The sequence below is a fragment of the Misgurnus anguillicaudatus genome, chromosome 15, assembly GCF_027580225.2.
Source record: "Misgurnus anguillicaudatus chromosome 15, ASM2758022v2, whole genome shotgun sequence".
Classification (NCBI taxonomy): domain Eukaryota; kingdom Metazoa; phylum Chordata; class Actinopteri; order Cypriniformes; family Cobitidae; genus Misgurnus; species Misgurnus anguillicaudatus.
This window is the reverse complement of record NC_073351.2, coordinates 19,099,321-19,121,067: the sequence shown is the minus strand read 5'-3', so window position 1 is coordinate 19,121,067 and position 21,747 is coordinate 19,099,321. Positions and strand designations below refer to the sequence as shown.

Here is a 21,747-nt window from a genome sequence, read left to right as displayed (position 1 = left end):
GATGGAGATGTTAGGGTTACACAGAGCTATGTTAGAGGCCTTGACATAGACTTCCTCTTTTTCCTATCTTAAAAGCTGTAAATATACAGTACTGTGCAAAAGTCTTAGGCCAACACCACCAGACTTTTAATGTTCATCCATATTTATTTTTCAATCTATTTTATTAAGATACAAACAGAAAATACAGGAAATATAAAATAATTAACAAAAATAAAAAAATAATAATTTTCAGGACTAAATGCCTTCTTTGGGCATTGTCAGTGTTTAGTGTGGCCTGTCTTGGCACTAAACACATTTTGAAAATTTTTGAGCAGAATGAAGTAAAAAGAGATCCTACAGTTTCCTCTATTGCTCAAGTGGAAGGGGAGTTTACCCTAAAAACTTGACACATCGGTTTACATTTTTATGCAGTATTTAATACAATATACTAGGGCTGGGAAAAGATTAATCACGATTAATCGCATAGAAAAGAAAAGTGATTTTTGGCATAATATTTGAGTGTGTGCTGTGTGTAATTATTATGTATATTAGTACATTCATGTATGTATTTAAGAAACATTTACATGTGTATATTTATTTATTTATATTTTTATATATAATATATAAATAATTTTTATGACATGAATATATATATATGTATGTGTGTGTGGTTAAATATACCCAAAAATTACACACAGTACACACATATATTATGCAAAAATAACTTTTATTTTGTATACGATTATGCAAAAACAACTAATCTAATTCTTGCATGGTGGCCTAAGGGGCCAGTCACACCAAAAGCGTTTATGGCAGTTGCAGGCGCCTTTTTTAAATGATATTCTATTGGCAGGGCGCGGTTTTCTGCCGCCTGCCGCGCACGCGTTTTTGAAGGAGCGCTGAGAACGGAGAAGCGCCTGACGTCATTCGCGTCTTCCATTGTCCAATCGAATGAGGGGAGAGGCGGGCCTTACGTTGTGGTGAGGGAAGTTTACAGTTGCTTTGAAGAACCGGACTCCACTCGCTCACTCTCTCCTGCGTGTTTGTGCACCTCTCACCCTCAAACAAGGTCAGAGCAAACGTTCTCTTTTTAAACTTTCTGCTAATATGACAGTTAACAGCAAAAGAGCGCTCACACTTCAATATTTGATTGACAAGACAGCTGACTCGGTGGTTGCTTAGCAATATGAAAAGCCGCGCCGCACTGCTCTTTTTTTAAAAAAGGCAGTGCGTCGCGCCTTGCGTTTGCAAGCGTGTAAAGCGCTTTTGGTGTGACTGGCCCCTAAGTCTTCTGCACAGTACTGTTTACAGTGTTTATGTAGCAATCACTATTCACTATTATTCTTTTATTCAGCAGTTTTATTTCTGTCAAATTACACTAAATAAGCACAGTGAATTGGCTGACTGATGGAGCTTCATGATTTATAAGAGCAATTTATGCAAATTTCTTTATAAAAATAGACCTACTTACCCTCATGGTGTTCCAAACTTGTATGATGTTATTTTTCTATAGAAGACAAAGTGAGGGGGTTTTCACACCTGCCTTGTTTAGTTTGATTGAATTGTACCAGAGTTCGATTGCTCAGTTGGTGCAGTTCATTTGGGCAGGTGAGAATGCAGCAATCGAACTCTGGAGCGGACCAAACAAGTGCACGCTTTCAATCGAACTCTAGAGCGGTTCGTTTGTGGTGAGAACACGATCCGAGATCGAACCGACCTAACTGCAAAAGTACTGCGCATTTTGGACTAAACCAGCTGCCGTAGTCAACTGCGCAGTGCATTATCGGATGAGGAAGTGTTTGTTGACCGTTTCTATTAGCAATATTAGCACCATGAAAAATCGCGGACATACCTGGAGTTGCGAGGAGGTGCGGGCGGAGCCTCGGAAATTTTTTGTCTTCGGCGTTTGTAGTGCATTAAACCGTTGTTTTCAAGCCGCATCCGCGATTCATTCTGAAAATGTACAGTTTGTCTAGAGTGCTGTATACAAACTATGTATAACAACCACGGATACATAATTACAGTGCGCAGCCGTCTGTCCATGGTGTCTGCTGTATTATCCTTCTTTTGTTTACTTCCGGGGGTTCCGTTGGAATTTACCGCACGTTGATTCTGATCAATCGTGAAGCCGTTTAGGAAATACATTTAAATACATGTGGCCAATGAGTGATGTTGATCTTATCACATGACAGAATTTTGGTTTGTTTCAATTGGTGCGGATCAGAGCAATCAGTGTGGTGTGAAATGGAACCAAATCTGCTAAAAAAGTTACAATGTATAATTTTTTGCTTTTGGTCCGGACCAAATGAACCGAATTACAGATGTGAAAACGCCCTTAGAAAAACAATGTTTAAATAAACATTCCAAAAAGTTCTTTGTTGGACGGTTCCATAAAGAACCTTAAAACATCAGCAGTAAATTTCTTTTGCACAAACAGTTTTAAAGACTATAAAAATGAAATGGTTCTTTTAAGGTTTCTGGTGCCAAGTGTTTCACAAAAAAATGAACAGCATACAAGTTTTGACCTCACATGCAAGCCTGAATACAAAAACATTGAAGTACATGAATATTCATTTTCAGGGGTTTCTTTAGCAACTCAGACAGGATGAGTCACAACATTACCGTGACAGGTTAAGGGTTTTGTCCAATATTTCGCTTTCCTGCTTTGCAAGCTTTATTGCTATTACGCATATGCCAGTCCTGGATATAGGATGAAGGGATGTGTGGTCACGCAGGCCGGATCATTCTCTCCAAAACAGCATTGTTTATTTCTTCCTGTTCTTGGCCTTCCTCTGCTTCTGTTCACTGGCCTGTGTCGCATATTTCTGAATTATGATTCTTGCTAAATGTGTCTCATGCTTATGATTCAGGTCTGCTTCCTGGAGAAGGGTCTGTTCCTGTGAAAAACATGAATGCCAGAATGATTACACAGATGCATGATTCAGTAATGTCACAGCAGCCAGAGGACAAACCCGCTTGTTCACACAGATGCAAATGTCAGATCGCATGCATACAGTATTATTACCCGCATAACTGTTATTTGTAATTATGAAATGAGATAGGACAAGTTTAAAGAATGTAAATGCTGCATATTTTATTCATAAAATTATGGGCCTTTCACACGGGACGTGGCAGTCGTGAGTGTCTAGTTCATCTGCAATAGGAGACATGCGGAAAGCGACAAAACACGGTGGTTTCACAGGCGGCGCGGAGGCGGTCACACGTGGTGCTTGCGCATTTAAATTCCAGCCGCTTTCACGGGCACAGTGCCACTAAAAAAATTTATTTTTATCTCTTTGTGAGTGGCAGGGGCAGCCGTGTAGACTTTAACCAATCATTAAACAGATTATTAACCAATCATACAGGACATTTTACTGAGCTCATAGCGGAGTGATTGATTTGAATGTCATTTATTTCCCAGAGCTATATGACGCATCAAAAATTGCATACAGAGATATTAATAAGAAATCTGAGTGTGGCACTTAAAAGGTTATGGTGCTTTAGGCAAAGCATTAAAATAACATTATTGGGCCAAAATAAAAAATATTGTTAAATATTTAAAGATGGTAGTAACAAAAATGACACAAACACAGAATTGTTTTTACAAAAGTGACATTTTTATACTGTTATTTTTTATATTAAAATTTTTAATATACTGTATCTTCCACCTCAGCTTTGAAATTTTGGTTTTCGAGAGGGAAGATTGTATGGGTTTAAAGAAACTAAAATTAAAACTTTTGTGAACTATCCTTTATCCGTAACCAATCTGAAACTTTTCTTTGTGTAATTTTAGCTAAAGGAGCTAAATGTATGATCCTCATTTTTGGGTTTAATTTCTGAATTGAACTAGTTATTGAAACCATCTTGAAAACACTTTGAATCTAGTCTGTACTTTTTACTTGTATGTCTGTTATCTACATTAGTGAACATGACTCAAGGGGACTTGGTTGTAATTTGCATCCGCAATTATTTGGCAGTGGTATAAAGAGATGGAGGATAAGATGAAAAGGTGGGGTCATTACCCGGTTGATCTTTCCATTTCATTTCATCATTTCAATGTAAGATATTCTCAAAAGCACAGTTTTTGTTTACATATCATCTTCTTTACATCAAACTGGGCTTTGGTAATAGCTCTTATAAATTATCTTTCTCTGCTCTGCCTGACTTTTATCACCCGAGTTCAGGCTCTGACCTGCAGTTGGCTTTTATTAATAATTTTGTTCTGTTTTAAAAGTAGTCAGTAAATTAAAGTATCATATTACACTCACCAAAAGGATTATTAGGAACACCATACTAATACTGTGTTTGACCCCCTTTCGCCTTCAGAACTGCCTTAATTCTACGTGGCATTAATTCAACAACATGCTGAAAGCATTCTTTAGAAATGTTGGCCCATATTAATAGGATAGCATCTTGCAGTGGATGGAGATTTGTGGGATGCACATCCAGGGCACGAAGCTCCCGTTCCACCACATCCCAAAGATGCTCTATTGGGTTGAGATCTGATGACTGTGGGGGCCATTTTAGTACAGTGAACTCATTGTCATGTTCAAGAAACCAATTTGAAATGATTCGAGCTTTGTGACATGGTGCATTATCCTGCTGGAAGTAGCCATCAGAGGATGTGTACATGGTGATCATAAAGGGATGGACATGGTTAGAAACAATGCTCAGGTAGGCCGTGGCATTTAAACGATGCCTAATTGGCACTAAAGGGCCTAAAGTGTGTCAAAAAAACATCCCCCACATCATTACACCATCACCACCAGCCTGCACAGTGTAAACAAGGCATGATGGATCCATGTTCTCATTCTGTTTACGCCAAATTCTGACTCTACTCTGAATGTCTCAACAGAAATTGAGACTCATCAGACCAGGCAACATTTTTCCAGTCTTCAACTGTCCAATTTTGGTGAGCTCGTGCAAATTGTAGCCCCTTTTTCCTATTTGTAGTGGAGAGGAGTGGTACCCGGTGAGGTCTTCTGCTGTTGTAGCCCATGCGCCTCAAGGTTGTATGTGTTGTGGCTTTATAAATGCTTTGCTGCATACCTCGGTTGTAACGAGTGGTTATTTCAGTCAAAGTTGCTCTTCTATCAGCTTGAATCAGTCAGCCCATTCTCCTCTGACATCTAGCATCAACAAGGCATTTTCGCCCACAGGACTGCCACATACTGGATGTTTTTCCCTTTTCACCCCATTCTTTGTAAACCCTAGAAATGGTTGTGTGTGAAAATCCCAGTAACTGAGCAGATTGTGAAATACTCAGACCAGACCGTCTGGCATCAACAACCATGCCATGCACAAAAGTGCTTAAATCACCTTTCTTTCCCATTCTGACATTCAGTTTGGAGTTCAGGAGATTGTCTTGACCAGGACCACACCCCTAAATGCATTGAAGCAACTGCCATGTGATTGGTTGATTAGATATTTTCATTAATGAGAAATTAAACAGGTGTTCCAAATAATCCTTTAGGTGAGTGTACATGAGCTCAGCGTAAAGGGCCGTTCACACTTTAACGATAACCATAACGTTAACTATAAAAATAGCAATAAAAGCATCCACACCACCAGAAGATAACGATAACTTTAATTCGCTTGCATCCAGCAGTACTGGCGCAAATAATTTACCTTAAATGGCATTAATAATATTTTAAATATCCTTTGATTAAAAATTATGCAATTGTTTGAGAATTCTGTTCTTGTTGCATTTAAAAGCTGCTATAACCAGCAGATATCCTCAGCACACTGTGTTTTGCGTATCTAAATAGTGCACTTGTGTAATCTATAATCTATTGGCATAGTCAATGTAGTAAAATAAAACATTACATAGTCAATTTCACTGCAACAGCACTGGATACCCAAGATAATTTTATGTTATGGACCTCAGCAAAGAGCATCTCCGCAGTGTCGTCTGTCATTTTAAATATGCAAGCAATTTAAATTCCAATAGATTTGATTGACTGTTAATGGTTTATTGTTCATTACTTAGATAAAAATTGCTCAAAGTGATCCCAACGATATTGTTCCTTGTGTCTTTATTGTTATAGTTGTGGTTTTAACTCTGTTATCTCTTTAATATAATACAAATTTAATAAAAACGGTTTTAAAAACTAAAATTATCGTTATCCATGATGTGAACGACCCTTAACATCATGTAAGCATTTATAAAAATAAAAATAAAAGGATTTTCTAGCTTGCAAATAGTTTTAAATTAACCTTACCATTTTTATTAACCTGTAGGATTGACCTATTTTAAAGGCAATTTTAAACCATGCATTTTAATAAATAATAAAATGCATACAGACTATCCTGTCTGAATTCTTTTTGGGGTCCGAAATGGTTCCGAATAGTAATATAATGCATTCTTAAAGGAATATTCAATATTTTAATTTAATTTACTCACCACCATGTCGTCCGGGGTGTTGATGTCTTTCTTTGTTCGGTCGAGAGGAAGTTATGTTTTTTGAGGGGAGCATTGCAGGATTTTTCTCATTTTGATGGACTTTAGTGGAGGCCAACGTTTAATACTTAACTCAACACTTAAAAGTTTTTTTCAACGGAGTTTCAAAGTACTATAAACGATCCCAACCGAGGCATGGGGATCTTTTCTGGCGAGGTGATTGTCATTTTTGACAGGAAAAATGACAAGTGTGCATTTTAAACAGCAACTTCTCGTCTAGATCCGGTCGTGATGCGCCAGCGTGACCCCACGCAATACGTCATGACGTAAAGAGGTCACAGAGGACGAACGCGAAACTCCGCCCCAGTGTTTACAAGTGTGTTGAAAGAGGACCGTTCCTACGTTGTTGTATGTCAACTGATACTGATTAATGTATTTGTGTCAGTTTATTGTTTACAATGGTCTGCAAATGTGCATTTTATATATGTGACACGTGACCTCTCTACGTCACTACGCATTTACGTTAGGTCGCGCTGGACCGGACCTGGACGAAAAGTTGTGGTTTAAAAGAGCATATTTTTTGTTTTTTTTGTCAAAGGTGACAATCTTTTCGCTAGATAGGACCCTTGTGCCCTGTTTGGGATTGTTTGTGTTCCTTTGAAGCTCCGTTGAAGAAAACTGTTAAGTGTTGAGTTAAGCGTTAACTGCTGGTGTCTATTAAAGTCCATTAAAATGAGAAAAATCCTGCGATGTTTTCCCCAAAAAACACAACCTCTTCTCGACTGAACAAAGAAAGACATCAACATTTTGGATAACATGGTGGTGAGTAAATTATCTGGATTTTTATTTTAAGAAAATGGAATATTCCTTTAACATAGCTTTGACCGATGATCCATGTTTTCCAAGCATGATTGAAGTGAAGAAGTGTGTTTTTAGCGGCATCTTGCGGTGAGAATGCAACTGACCTCAATTTCGAAATGCAATGAAAAGCTACGTTTGCTAACTTAGGACTAACTATGTCGTCGTCTGAGACAGCGTATGGACGAAATGCGTTCTATAGTGCAAAATGGTAACTTCCATGTGATACACCACTGATAATATAGTTATGTAGCCTATATTATATTCCATCTCTTTTAAGAGATCCATCTAAAAGTTACACATTGCACCTTTAATAGAGTTAAAGCTAAAGAATGACATGATTTCAAATTTGATTGGTGTCCTAGAAATTATGCAGTATCTTTAATATTTCTTCTTCATGTGGGTCTATGATCTTTTTTAAAAATGTTCAAAATCCTAAAACTCTCAGAGTCCTCTGCCTCATTGGGCAGCACTGTCACCTCACAGAGAGAAGCTTAAGCTTTATTGTGTGTCATTGTGTACCCATCTTGCTATTTTTGACAGTCTTTTTGTCTCCCTCAGAAATGCTATTTTCTCCACCTTCACCACTCATCGCTCTCCCAACCATAAAATTATTCTTTGTGTGTGTCTTCCCACCGTGACATCTTTGTATTTTGTGTCATTTCCTTAACGTAAAAAACAGTCTCTCAGGGTTTGGCATCTTTTGGCATCAGGGTTTTGTTGTTCGTAATTTTCTGTGTGCTTGGTGACAGCTCAAGGCAGCAGTACTGTATCAGGCATTACACAACAAAAAACAACCCTCTTATTTTTGTTTACTATATAAAAGCTGTTTATTGGTCATGGTGGAAGTTAGGATCTGCGTGTATACTGTGTCATGAGTTTGGTTTTTACCAAGCATTTTTGTATCCTGACAGTTTCTAAATTTAATTTTTGACTCATTAGCATGTGAGTACGTGCTGTATCCACTGTGCCGCGATCTACAGGGACCCTCATAGTGTGTTCTTTCTTTAACCCTCCAAGCAAATTTCCCAGCTCTCGCTTCCATTGTGTCGCTCATTTTTCTGTTCACCCACTGAGCGCTCACGTTTGTATCCTGCGGTCTTAAAGAAAGACACATAATGTAGATGAATTTACTTATCGCCTGGTACAGTACACTACTGTCTTTATATTGAGCTAGTCCATCACAATAAGTAGTATTTTGGCATTAAGTGAGCAGCCAATAAAATAAACGACACATAATCCTGCCCATATCCATTTACGCATTTGGTAGACGCTTTTATACAAAGTGACTTTGCAGTATATTCTTTTCTTTTTAATCAGTATGTGTGTTCCCTGGATTCAAACTCATGACCTTTTGTGCTACTAATGCGATGCTCTACCACTAAGCTATACAGTAGCACCTGATATCTGTCACTGCTTGAAGAGCTTCATGATGTCATCAATCAATGTGACTTAAATGAAAAAGCTCTTCCTCGAACAGGTTTGCAGAAGAGCGATCGATTGTGCAATTTCACCCAAGTGCTAATCTACTAATTCTAATCCCAGCATGCATCGGAACGTTCAGAACACATGCAGACATCATTTAAATGTGAAAATCAATCCTTATAATTATTGTTTCATGAAAAACTGTACTCACACAGTAGGGCTGCATAATGATTAATCGCGATTAATCGTTTGCAGAATAAAAGTTTTGATTACATCATATATGTTTGTGTACTGTGTATAATATATATATATATATATATATATAAAAATTTTGTAAGTTCCATCACTTAGAAATCATGGAGGGGTCTGAAAGTGTCATCATAGGTGCATGTCCACTGTGACAGACATAATCTAAAAAAAATCCAGAAATCACAATGTATGATTTTTTAACTATTTATTTGTATGATGCACCTGCATATAAGTACTTGAACACCTGAGAAAGTCAATGTTAATATTTGGTACAGTAGCTTTTGTTTGCAATTACAGAGGTCAAACGTTTCCTGTAGTTTTTCACCAGGTGTGCACACACTGCAGAAAGGATTTTGGCCCACTCCTTCACATATATCTTCTCTAGATCAGTCAGGTTTCTGCCCATTCGCTGAGAAACTCAGAGTTTGAGCTCCCTCCAAACATTCTCTATTGGGTTTAGGTCTGGAGACTGGCTAGGCCACGGCAGAACCTTGATATGCGTCTTACAGAGCCACTCCTTGGTTATCCTGGCTGTGTGCTTCGGGTCATTGTCATGTTGGAAGACCCACGCTGCGTCCAAAACGCCTACTTCCATACTATATGGTAGGCAAAGTAGTGCTTTTTGCATACTGTATAGTATGGTAGGAGGCGATTTCGGACGCAGCACCAGCCTTGACTCATCTTCAATGCTCTAACTGAGGTAAGGAGGTTGTTCCCCAAATCTCGCAATACATGGCCCCGGTCATCCTCTCCTTAATACAGTGCAGTCGCCCTGTCCCATGTGCAGAAAAGCATGATGCTACCACCCCCATGCTTCACAGTAGGGATAGTTTTCTTGGGATGATACTCATCATTCTTCTTCCTCCAAACACGTTTAGTAGAATTATGACCAAAAAGTTATATTTTGGTCTCATTTGACCACATGACTTTCTCCCATGACTTATCTGGATCATCCAAATGGTCATTAGCAAACTTAAGACGGGCCTGGACATGTGCTGGTTTAAGCAGGGGAAACGGTGGTCCCAGCTCTTTTCAGGTCATTGACCAGCGCCTCCCGTGTAGATCTGAGCTGATTTCTCACCTATCTTAGGATCATTGAGACCCCACGAGGTGAGATCTTGCATGGAGCCCCAGTCCGAGGGATATTGACAGTCATTAGCTTCTTCCATTTTCTAATGATTGCTCCAACAGTGGACCTTTTTTCACCAAGCTGTTTGGCAATTTCCTGTAGCCCTTTCTAGCCTTGTGGAGGTGTACAATTTGGTCTGTAGTGTCTTTGGACAGCTCTTTGGTCTTGGCCATGTTAGTAGTTGGATTCTTACTGATTGTATGGGGTGGACAGGTGTCTTTATGCAGCTAACAACCACAAACAGGTGCATCTAATTTAGGATAATAAATGGAGTGGAGGTGGACATTTTAAAGGCAGACTAACAGGTCTTTGAGGGTCAGAATTCTAGCTGATAGACAGGTGTTCAAATACTTATTGGCAGCTGTATCATACAAAAAATAGTTTAAAAATTATGCATTGTGATTTCTGGATTTTTTTGGATTGTGTCTTTCGCGGTGGACATGCACCTACGGTGACACTTTCAGATCCCTCCATGATTTCTAAGTGGAAGATCTTGCGATTAAACATTACGCAGCCCTATCACACAACAACATTGTACAGCTACAGCACAAAATAATAACACTTTTACAGTTTTTCCATTTATCCATGTATTATTTTAATGTATACACATATAGATTTTTCTACTGTCTCACAAGCTTTTTACACTTTTTGTGCAGCAGTACATCTTTCTCCAGAAACCAATTTGCTGCTCTTGTTATTTATTTAAATGGTTTCAAGCCGCCATATGGGAATCTGTGATAAGCTGCTAATGATAGAATGTTCTCACCTTCTAAATAAAGTGCTTCAACAATAAAGGTTTCTGCCAACACTTTGATTTCCTTGTAGTGCAGCCGCTTTTGTGTTTTCAGCTATGAAGCGCGGGTAGGTTGCTACATTGAATGACAGCCATAAACCTGAATATTTGTAAATCTGTGGAAATCATCAGAGATTCGGTGTGGGTGCCTGTGCTTGTTAATTTGCTATGAAATTGGATTTCATGCTAAATATAGTGTGTTATTAATCCACCAATCTACCTGTGGCCCCTGGATGTCAGGATTGATGGCAGGTTTCTTCACTTTAATTAAAGATGTCTTTATGATTCATGCTACACAACTGTGAATAACATGCCATGTGCTGTTAATTCACCATGCTTTTAGACTGATGCAGTTGTGTATAATGGATCAGAAATCAATGCAGAATGAGGAATACAAGTCTTAGTATCTGTTGGAAAAGACAGTTCATGAATCAAGTGAACATATTTGTATTTTTCTGACAAGTAGCTGTTTTATTTATTCCTCTATTTCTCTCTTTTACCTTCTCTCCTCACTTGACCTCTTTACTGCTCTCAGATCAGTCAGATGCTGGGGAATGAGATCAAGTTTGCAGTTCGGGAGCCTGTTGGACTGAGGTAATAGCAAATCCCCGTGCTGTTTCATATGTTTTCTGCACCGTCCGTAGTGCTCGGGGAGTTTTCTTTAGCACACCTCATTTATTTCAGTAGATTGTGCCTTGAGTCACCAAGAACGAAAACAACAGTCCTTTAATTAAAGCCATAGTTTATCCCATTCAGCTCGATAATACATACTAGTATATATTCAGCCTCTGATGTTGTGTGCCTCTTCTGAAAGTCAAGTTTTAGCTTTGTTTGTTCCTGTACATCTGATGTACACCAAAGCAAACAAGCTAATGCAAGAAAAATCTCTTGGCATGCATGCCTACATTCGTTGCACGTTGTAAAGTGTACAGTCTTTAAATGATGGTGTGTATTTTACACTACTCAACTGTAGCACAGTACAGTATGTGTAAGTTTTTTTGCTGAAGTGCTACTGGTGTTTTAGAATAGATAATGTACAGTCAAAGTAAGCTGTCTGTCCTATTCACTGTGATGTTTTTTTTCCTTTTAAAGGTTATGGATTTTGTTTTCTGCTGTGGTTTTCACAGTCATGGCACTTATGGTGAGTTCTATATCTTAGATTTAGATCTTGATCTTGGATTTAAAATTGTAGGTTTTGTGTTGATTTTGCTACAATGTAAACGTTGACTACAGAGTTGCCAGGTTTGCGTAAAAAATCCAGCCCAATGGCCATTTGAAAACCAGCCCAAATAAATGGCCCAAAAATAGCACAAGGACCGAAGGCCAAATGCCAAAACTCAAAATATGCCACTCCCATACCTAAAATACATATTTTACATTCGCTTTTATGCATTACACTAGTATGTTTTTTAAAAAGCACTGTATGTAAGTAATTATAAAACTGATTTCTGATCTGATTTCCTAAATATGGTGATCATGTCTTAAAGAGCACCTACTTTATTGCTGTTATTTTGTGTATTTGGTTAATTACAATGTTTCCACATACCGTACATTTTTGTAGCTCCAGATTTTCTCTCTTCCTGAAACCGTTTAGGTACATTTACATGCAACCAAATAATCCGTTTGTAATCGTAATGAAAAGCCTTCATGTAAACACCTTAATCAATACTACTGGGGACAATCGGATGAAAATTTGGATCGTATTGAAGGGGGGGGGTGTACTCCGATCTTTGATCCGATCAGTATGCATGTAAACGCGTGAATCGTAGTATTTTCTCAATCGGATGCAAAAATACCTTTTGCACATGCGCAGAACATTTGTGCTCAAGTTCACATCTTGTAATTACCGCTTACATCACATGATTCTCATCACCGAAACATGCAATAGCAACAAGCATTATTACGGTAACGTTATGGGGTCACGCGTTGTACACGTGATGTACATTCTGCAGCGTTTTTGTGTACATGAAGAGTTTCGTTGCAAAACGAGATAATTCCATTTTTTTAATTGTTCAGATATATTGTTTTGTGGTTGTGCATTACAATTGATATCAATTCAACTGCAGTTGGTTTGTTTTGATTTAAACCTTCATAACTTAAAAAATACAGCTAAGTAGCACCATAAAACAAGATAATAACATGATAACATAATAATAAACATGTTTTGACAAAATTATTAAAAACGTATTTATCTCGTTTTGCAACAAAACTCTTCACATTTAAAATATTAGACTACTTAAAGCAATAAAATAGCGTTGTGCTTTTTGAAAAGTGTGTTTTCATTACCTATAGCTGAAAACTTATAAGAACAACTTTCTGCAACTCAGTTTTGACATTTTTCCAGATAAAGCGTGAACGCGATGAGAGATGCTGTGCGCAGCGTAAGGTTGCCAAGCCCTTTGCTTTTTTTGAGTTTACATTTGTCTACTGTTTAAACTGTTTCCACCAGTTGTTTTTTCTGCGGGTTAAAAATGAAAGGATTCCGTTCATTAAATATTGATATTTGGGCTTTGAATAGTCATTGGGATGCGTTTGGGCTCGTTTTGAATGTCCATTCGGATGTTTATGATACGCAAATCTGGCAACCCTGGCTGTGCGCTTGCGCAGACGTTCGGTTCGAATTCTATATAATGTACATGTAAACAAACATTTTAATCAGATTGCAGTGTATAGGGTGCATGTAAACTCTATCGTCGTAACCCTTAGTCGTATTCAATACAGTCGGGTTGACAAAATTTTGTGCATGTAAACATAGCCACTGATTTATGTACAAAACTCATCTATTTGAAAAGTGCCCTGATTGGCCAGCTAATCTGTACGTTGTGATTGGTCTGAATACCTCTGACGTCAGCTGGAAATGTGACACTCCTTACCATGTTTGTAAGATTCGGTCATAATTCAATGTTAACAGGTGTTAACTTACAGGCTGTGAGACAAAGTGAGAAATTATGATAATGTCAGTCTTTACTACATCATCCCAGGAAGTAAACTTTTGCCCACAATCCGTGTTTTTTTTGTAGTCCAAGAAAAGAGATTTACGTTGGAGACAATAACTCGCATCATCTTTACATCTACTAATACACACCAAAGGAAATGTATACTCGTGAATCGGATAATTGGTGCTCTTTAAGATTGACAGCAAATTTAATAAAATCCGCAAACTTGGCAACCCTAGTTCCACTGACTGTTATTATTGGCTGACATATTTGCATCAGAAATAAGTGTCAGTGTCCCCAATTGTAATGTGAAGATGCTTGAATAACTGTATGGCAAATAATGGCAATTGAATATAGCTGTTTTAGTCAAAGTCTGATCCTGAATCAGATAAGAATGAGCAAGTATGGCACTAGCAGTCTGAATATGTCTCATTAGACATATTTATGACTGAATTAACAATAAGAAAACGAAACAAAGTTAGCATGATTAAAGATAATTAAAATAAACTCACCTAAAGGATTATTAGGAACACCATACTAATACTGTCTCTGACCCCCTTTCACCTTCAAAACTGCCTTAATTCTATGTGGCATTGATTCAATAAGGTGCTAAAAGTTTTTTTTCAGAAATGTTGGCCCATATTGTTAGGATAGCATCTTGCAGTTGATGGAGATTTGTGGGATGCACCTCCAGGGCACGAAGCTCCCGTTTCACCACATTGGCTTGTTTAGTGTATTTATTAGCTAAATCATAACTAGATTATTAATCATTAACTATGATGTGTTTTGTGTGTGTTTTAAAGGCATTAATCTTTCCTAACCAGCTGTATGAAGTTGTATTCGATCAAGAGCAAACAGACACCAGTGTTTCTATACGTCTGTATGGAGGGGCCATTCTCAGTAAGTTCTTATAAATTATTAATTTATCAAAAATAATGATGTTTTATTCCAGTACGTCTTCACTTTTAACAGTGTGGCAAAAGTTATAGGAATATTCCATTTTCTTAAAAGAAAAATCCTGATAATTTACTCACCACCATGTCATCCAAAATGTTGATGTATTTCTTTGTTCAGTCGAGAAGAAATTATGTTTTTTGATGATTTTTCTCATTTTAATGGACTTTGATGGAGCTCAACATTTGGTGCTTAACTCAACACTTAACAGTTTTTTTCAACGGAGTTTCGAAGGTCTATAAACGATCCCAAACGAGGCATTAGGTTCTTATCTAGCGAAACGATTGACATTTTAGACAAGGAAAATAAAAAATATGCTCTTTTAAACCACAACTTTTCGTCTAGGTCCGGTCCAGCGCGACCTAACATAAATGCGTAGTGACGTAGGGAGGTCACGTGTTACACGCACATTTGCGGACCATTGTAAACAATAAACTGACATAAAGACATTAATTAGTATCAGTTGACATACAACAACGTCGGAACGGTCCTCTTTCTCAACACTTGTAAACACTGGGGCGAAGTTTTGCGTTCGTCCTCTGTGACCTCTTGACGTCATGACGTATTGCGTGGGGTCACGCTGGCCCATCACGACCATAAGGTTGTGGTTTATTATTTATTTTTCTTGTCAAAAATGACAATAGTTTCGCTAGATAAGACCCTTATGCCTCGTTTGGGATCGTTTATAGTCCTTTGAAACTGTATAGTCCTAAAAACTGTTAAGTGTTGAGATAAGTATTAAATGTTGGGCTCTATTAAAGTCCATTAAAATGAGAAAAATCCTGCAATGTTTTCCTCAAAAAACATAATTTCTTCTCGACTGAACAAAGAAAGACATCAACATTTTGGATGACATGGTGGTGAGTAAATTATCTGGATTTATTTTTGAAGAAAATGGAATAATCCTTTAATGATCGCAAGTTAACGGTACTCATGTGGTCAGCACATCTTCTGTGTTGTTGGGCTGTAAAACACACCCTGAATGGTTTTATTCCCTTCCACACAACAAAGTCTCATTCGGATGTGCTTTTTTGCGTATGTCAAGCAACTACAGTAAATGGTCAGTCAGCCATTGTGTTGTGTAAAGGAAATATCCCTGAGGGACTGTACGCTCTTCACTGCTCATTTAATTGCACATTAAATTTGACTCCCTCTGGCCTGCTGCAGTTAACAGCAGACAATGAATTTACACAAATGAGCTAGACAATTATTTAGCTTTTTACCCGCCTGATAAAATTTCGGTCAACCTGCATTCAAAACATATTGCTATAATTGCTTATTTAATACCCATTGTCTGTCAGCATACAGGTGTTGGGTACTTCATTTAGGTGAGTTACTGTGACTGTAAACTGGAAGGATTTTATATATCTGGCCCCCAGTGAAATTGACCCTGAATCCTTGAAAGTTTGCGAATCTGGGTGAAAAAATTCAAGGCCCTGGGAAGTTTTTGAAAATATACATACAAAGATACAGGTCATTGAAAGTGCTTGAATCTATTTTATGCAAGAAGTTTTTTGGGGAAAAAATCCATATTATTCCCTTTGTGGTGTAGGATAATATTATAAAAATTCTAGACTTTTTAAGCACACGTGCTAAACTGTTCGCTTTAAATGCTTATTTCTTCTGTATGCGAATGTTGATTCATACCAAAATGCTTTTTGCATAGTTGTGTTTGACACATGAAAACGTAACTGTTGTTCCCTGAGAAGGATATGTCTCCCTTGCCATACTTCCTGCATCCCTGTAACGCCGTCTTTGGCAATATTTTAGATAGTAATAAACTTCCTGGCTCCCGCATCACCCTGTCTTTGTCGTTAAGCCTCATCATTGGTTGAATTTGATATACACATTCAGACGCACTTACCCCTGGAGGTGTTCCCAAAGTGTCACCGCAGTGACACAGCGCGAGGTCCCTTAAAAGGGAACTGTAACAATATATCTTAAAAGGTAACACGATGTAAACTTGCTCTCACTTAAAATGTGTCCCCATATTTAGTCCTTGAATTTGAGGGTATTGGACCTGGAAAGTCCTTGAAACGTCCTTATATTTGAGGTTAAAGTGTGGGGAACCCTGTATTCTGTTAGTTCTTTTCTCACAGATAATTGGACAGATATTTATTGACTATTTCGGGACCTTACAATACATTACTATAAATTGGAAAATATACGTAAATGCACTAAGGGGGTCACACAATGGGTGACAAGCGTAGCGCCGCATTGCTCCACATATTTAAAAATTCAAACATTTTTGTGGTTCCCAACTCCAGTCCTCAGGCCCCTTCTCCTAGAACGTTTTAAAACACCCGATTCAGTTCATCAGCTTGTTAGTGTGTTCGGGCTGGCCCTTGGGGTTATGGGGCCCTATGTAAAACCATGAAAATGGGCCACACTGGTGAAAAAAAAATCATAGCAATGCAATTTGACAAGTTGAATTAAAACAGACAAAAATGAAAATGTATATATTTAAGTGTAGAAGTATTAATTAAGTGCAACATATTATGCAACATTATGCAAATTAGCCCACTCTGTTCATATTTTGTAATGTTTTATGACTTTATTCATACTAGTGTTTTGTATTTATTCTCATTTTTCTGTAGATTGTTGTGTGGGGAATTTATCCTGTTATTAAATCCCTGTGGGTTTTTTCACCTACCGTCTTTGCGATACCCATTTTAATCAATAAGGTCCCTGCGCATGCAGCGAGCAATGCCTGCTGATCGCGTCGATGAGATTTGTGCAATGACAAAATAATTTTTTATGAATGGAGGGCCCTCGTCTTGTCGCCCTGAGTGTGTTAATTAAGAAAACGTTTAACACACGTCGTGTCTTAATCGGAAGGCTCCAGAGGTTGCATTTATATTTTGCATTTGTCTTAAAGACTGTTTTATTTCAGAATATTAACAATTATAAAGTTAACTGTTTTTTGTTACTCGTACATTGTAATATGCTCATGAATTGCGAATGTAATGCTCAGTTAACTTAAATAAACCAGGCTTGATGACGTCTGCAAGCCGTATGCAGGATACAGCCTTCCAGTTGAGAAACTGACACTTTCTGGAAGGAGCCTGATGAGTCGAATTAGGTGTTTCATATAAGCTGACATCTAAAACATTCTGGAAGGGGGGGCCCGAGGACCGGAGTTGGGACGTCTGTAGGTTTTACACTTGGTTTTTAAACATATTTTGCAAACACGTAGAACGAAACTCTCAGTATATTTTAGCATGGTGTCATCTCACTGTTTGAAGTGTTTGCTTGGCAAAAGGTCACATGGTAATTCATAATTATGAGACAACTCCTTCTCATAGGATAAGGTCAAGCAGTCTTATGAATAATCATGAGACACTGCTGTTGTAGACGAGCATTGGCGTGTGCAAGCACATCCCATCTTTGTAATGCTAATTTCATCTTTATAGGTTGTGTGTGTGTGTATCCTTATTTATGCTTGACATTAAAAGTTACATTGCTTTCTTCTAACAAACTCTTTATTTTTTCTTATTTGCTCTGTTTTGGCAGGTCTGTCTCTGATCATGTGGAATGGCTTGTATACTGTTGAGAAGGTTATCATTCAGTGGACATTACTCAGCGAGGCCTGCTACTTTGCCATCCAGTTTTTAGGTTTGTATTAAAGAGATGTAAATCTGCATCTGTCTTATGCATACTAAGGGTGCTTCTCAATATGCTTCCTCGTCTCCTACATCCTACGACCCAGAAACTGATCGAGCTCTGCATCTTGTAAGACATCTCAATTCTTTAATTGCACCACGAGAAGGTGAGGAACGAGGAGTTAGAAGGCTTTCTGAGGAGTCATAAGCATTGTCACATCATTAAACACCAATAAATCTTGCTATAATCATAAAAGGGGCCATGGCATGAAAATCTAACTTTTTGCATGTTTAAGTGCTATAATTGGGTCCCCAGTGCTTCTATCAACCTAGAAAATGTGAAAAAGATCAACCCAATAACTTAGTTTTGGTAAACCATTCTTTGCAAGCATGTGAAAAAAATAGGTAGTTGAAATTTGGCTCTCCTTATGATGTCATAAGGAGCTCTTATTATAAAAATACCACCCCTTAATCTGCACTATCCAACCACAGCACTGCCATTTACTGCAGAGAAAAGCACAATTGTGTTTTAATTGCAGCAAACCACCATCATTGTGATCAGTGTTTGAATTTCATCAGCTCATTTGCATTTTAAAGGACACACCCAAAACGGCACATTTTTGCAAACACCAACAAAGTGGCAATTTTAACATTCTCTAATAAATTATTTATATTGTATTTTTAGCTAAAACTTCACATATTTGCTCTGGGGACACCACAGATTTATTTGACATCTTAAAAAAGTCTTGTGCCATGGCCCCTTTAAATTATTTTAAATGTAGACTCGTTTCAGATGGTATATTTAATATTTATGTTTAAACCACCGATCTTTATAAATCATCAGTGGTATAGATAAAGATATTATTTTACAGCACTTTTAAGAATGTCTTTATTTTAATGTAAGTAAGGATATGAACTCCAAGTATGTATTTAACTTTATTTTAGACAATAAACGTAATACAGAGAGTAAAGAAAGAGGATGTCACTTTATAATTCGTCTCCTCCGTCCTCGGAGAGAAAGCAAGGAAAGGAAACGAGGATGCATAAATAAGAATTGAGATGCACCCTAAATCTTCATGGCTCTACGTATGCTCATGGCAATACTGCCCCCCAGTGGTTGTGACCAGGCAGTGATACATTTAACTGTTACATAATGACTTTTTCCTGATGCCAACTGACAATATTAATATGTCAAGCAAGTAAAAAAATAAAAATACAAAAATACCATTTACTAAAATTTAATTGAATTTAATTCATCTAAATTTAATTCAATATATTTTATTTTCATGTGTAAAACCATTTTTAGTTTTCACTACAACAACAATATATTCTGATATATTAATGTATATTCTGTTTCATGTATCTATATTACTACCAATGCTATATGCAATTACTCTCATAACAACCAGGATTTTATTCCAATAACTAACTACTACTCGAATGCTGGGTAATTTTCAACCTATCTTTGGGTCAAAAGAGGACAAACCATTTTGACCCAACAATGGGCAAAAACAACCCAGTATTTTGGGTTGAAAAAACCTCAGCATAGGTTACATTTCAACCTAGCAGGTTGGGTTCGTACCTTTTTGACTTAACGGTGTTAAAAATAAAACGGCTTTTTCTAGAATGTAGTCTTAATTTTTTTATTTTTATAAATATAGCATGAAATGTTAGTCTTATATATGCATGTGTACACTTCTCTATGTTACAGTCACCACCATCACTCTGGTGGAACTCGGCTCCCTGCCAAATGCTGCTATCCTCCTCCTCCTCAGTCGCATATTCTTCCTCATTATCACGCTGTCCTATTATTACCATCTGGGACGCCGGCAGAAGAAAATCTGAGAGTGTCGCACACACCAGTACGAGACTCCTGGTGCTTAGGGAATGGAAGTGATGGACGGCCGGGATGGAGTTTTCATCAGAAGCTTTGAACAGTGACACAGTTAACACGACATCAACCTGTTGACCTGGCGTTGAGCCTTACGACAAGGACAATGCCAAAACCCCATTTTTTATTTTTATGCTCAATTGAATTTCATTTTTCGTTCTGCATTGTGCAGTCACAGTGTACTGTAGGTCTCTTCATTCAGCGTTTGTTGTATAAAGTATTGCACACTGTAGCCGAGCTTGGAACGTTGGTGTAATTGTCTGTAGTTATGGTATCAATAAAACATTATTTTTTAATAACGCCAATGACGTCTAGCTCCTAGACATGTGACGTGTGTGGCTAGTAAACACTAGAATGTGTTTGAAAAACAAAATCATTCAGTATTTAAGTAGTTAATACATTGCCTCCTGCCTTTACTACAGTATCAAAACAGAGTTGTGGGCAAATCTGTATTATTGTAGATTGCTTTAACACTGAAACGAAAAACAATACCTGCTGTATAGCTACAGTCTCGCTGCTTTTGAGTTAATACAAGTTCCCGTATAGCAGTGGTTACATCTCAAATATGTATACTTTATTGATGACAGACACAAAGGGTTAGTTTGTACAGTTAGTTAGTTTTTATATAGATGCCCTCCAGGTTCACTATTTTAGAAACTTATCAAACAGTTAACATTTTAGGTAAATACTTTATAACTCCACAACTCCTTTCTCTTTGAGTAATGCCACAAAACATGGTTGTGTAGCACAAAAGCATATGGTCATACTAATTTTAACAAGCAATGTAGCAGTATTTCCCCTCACAGTTCCCTAATATTGCCTTAATATTGTAAACTTCACACATTTTCCATGTCAGCACACTGCCAGTTGTTTGTACTTTGTCTGGATAAATCAAGAGAACTGTTTTTCCAGTTGCTTATTTATTGGCCAGTCCAAAGTCTTGGCATAAGTAAAATTCGTTTTGTTTTTTTAACTTGGGTTTGTGGTATGACTTGCACATTTATTGTCCGAGGTGTGTAGTCAGGAAAAGATTTGTGCAGCAGAATAATGAAATTATCTCGTCTACCTGTTACTAGAGTTGTGTACGGTCTGATGATGGGCACAAATGAAAGTGTACAGTGTATATGTCTGCTGTTTTGTGTTTATGGTATGCTTTTTAAAAGTTTCCATTAGCACAATAGTTGATAACCTTCCACGCAAACATAAATGGGATTTGAAATAACACGACTCAAGTTTTTTCTAGCTTTATTCTCACTGCAAGCATGACGCTCATACTGTATCTTGACATGGTAAATGAAAGCAATACATTTAGCAAAAACACATGTCTATTTTTAAAGGCTACCATGATACTTGTTGGTTATTCATTGTTGGTAGGTCTTGTGAAGTGTCAGTTTTGTTGTTGAGAACTCTGCAACGAATGGGTTAAAAAAATAGGTAATGGAAAGTTTAATGGACTTACCTTCTTAAGGCTTAGGGACGTTTCTTTTACAAGAGCACTTGGTGAACCACTGATTTTCTGTCTTTATGTAAA

General features: G+C 37.6%; 1 protein-coding gene across 2 annotated transcripts in view; it reads left to right on the top strand.

The window, feature by feature from the left end:
* tp53i11b (tumor protein p53 inducible protein 11b) overlaps nucleotides 1-21,411 on the top strand; it is a 58,156-nt gene extending 36,745 nt beyond the window's left edge. For both annotated transcript variants that reach the window (XM_073853541.1, XM_073853540.1), the window contains exons 4-8: nucleotides 11,375-11,427; nucleotides 11,926-11,974; nucleotides 14,573-14,669; nucleotides 18,237-18,338; nucleotides 20,037-21,411. In XM_073853541.1, coding sequence (XP_073709642.1) covers nucleotides 11,375-11,427; nucleotides 11,926-11,974; nucleotides 14,573-14,669; nucleotides 18,237-18,338; nucleotides 20,037-20,170 — 435 coding nt within the window. In that variant the 3' untranslated portion in view covers nucleotides 20,171-21,411. The remainder of the gene's footprint in view (nucleotides 1-11,374; nucleotides 11,428-11,925; nucleotides 11,975-14,572; nucleotides 14,670-18,236; nucleotides 18,339-20,036) is intronic.
* Nucleotides 21,412-21,747: the final 336 nt, after the last annotated feature.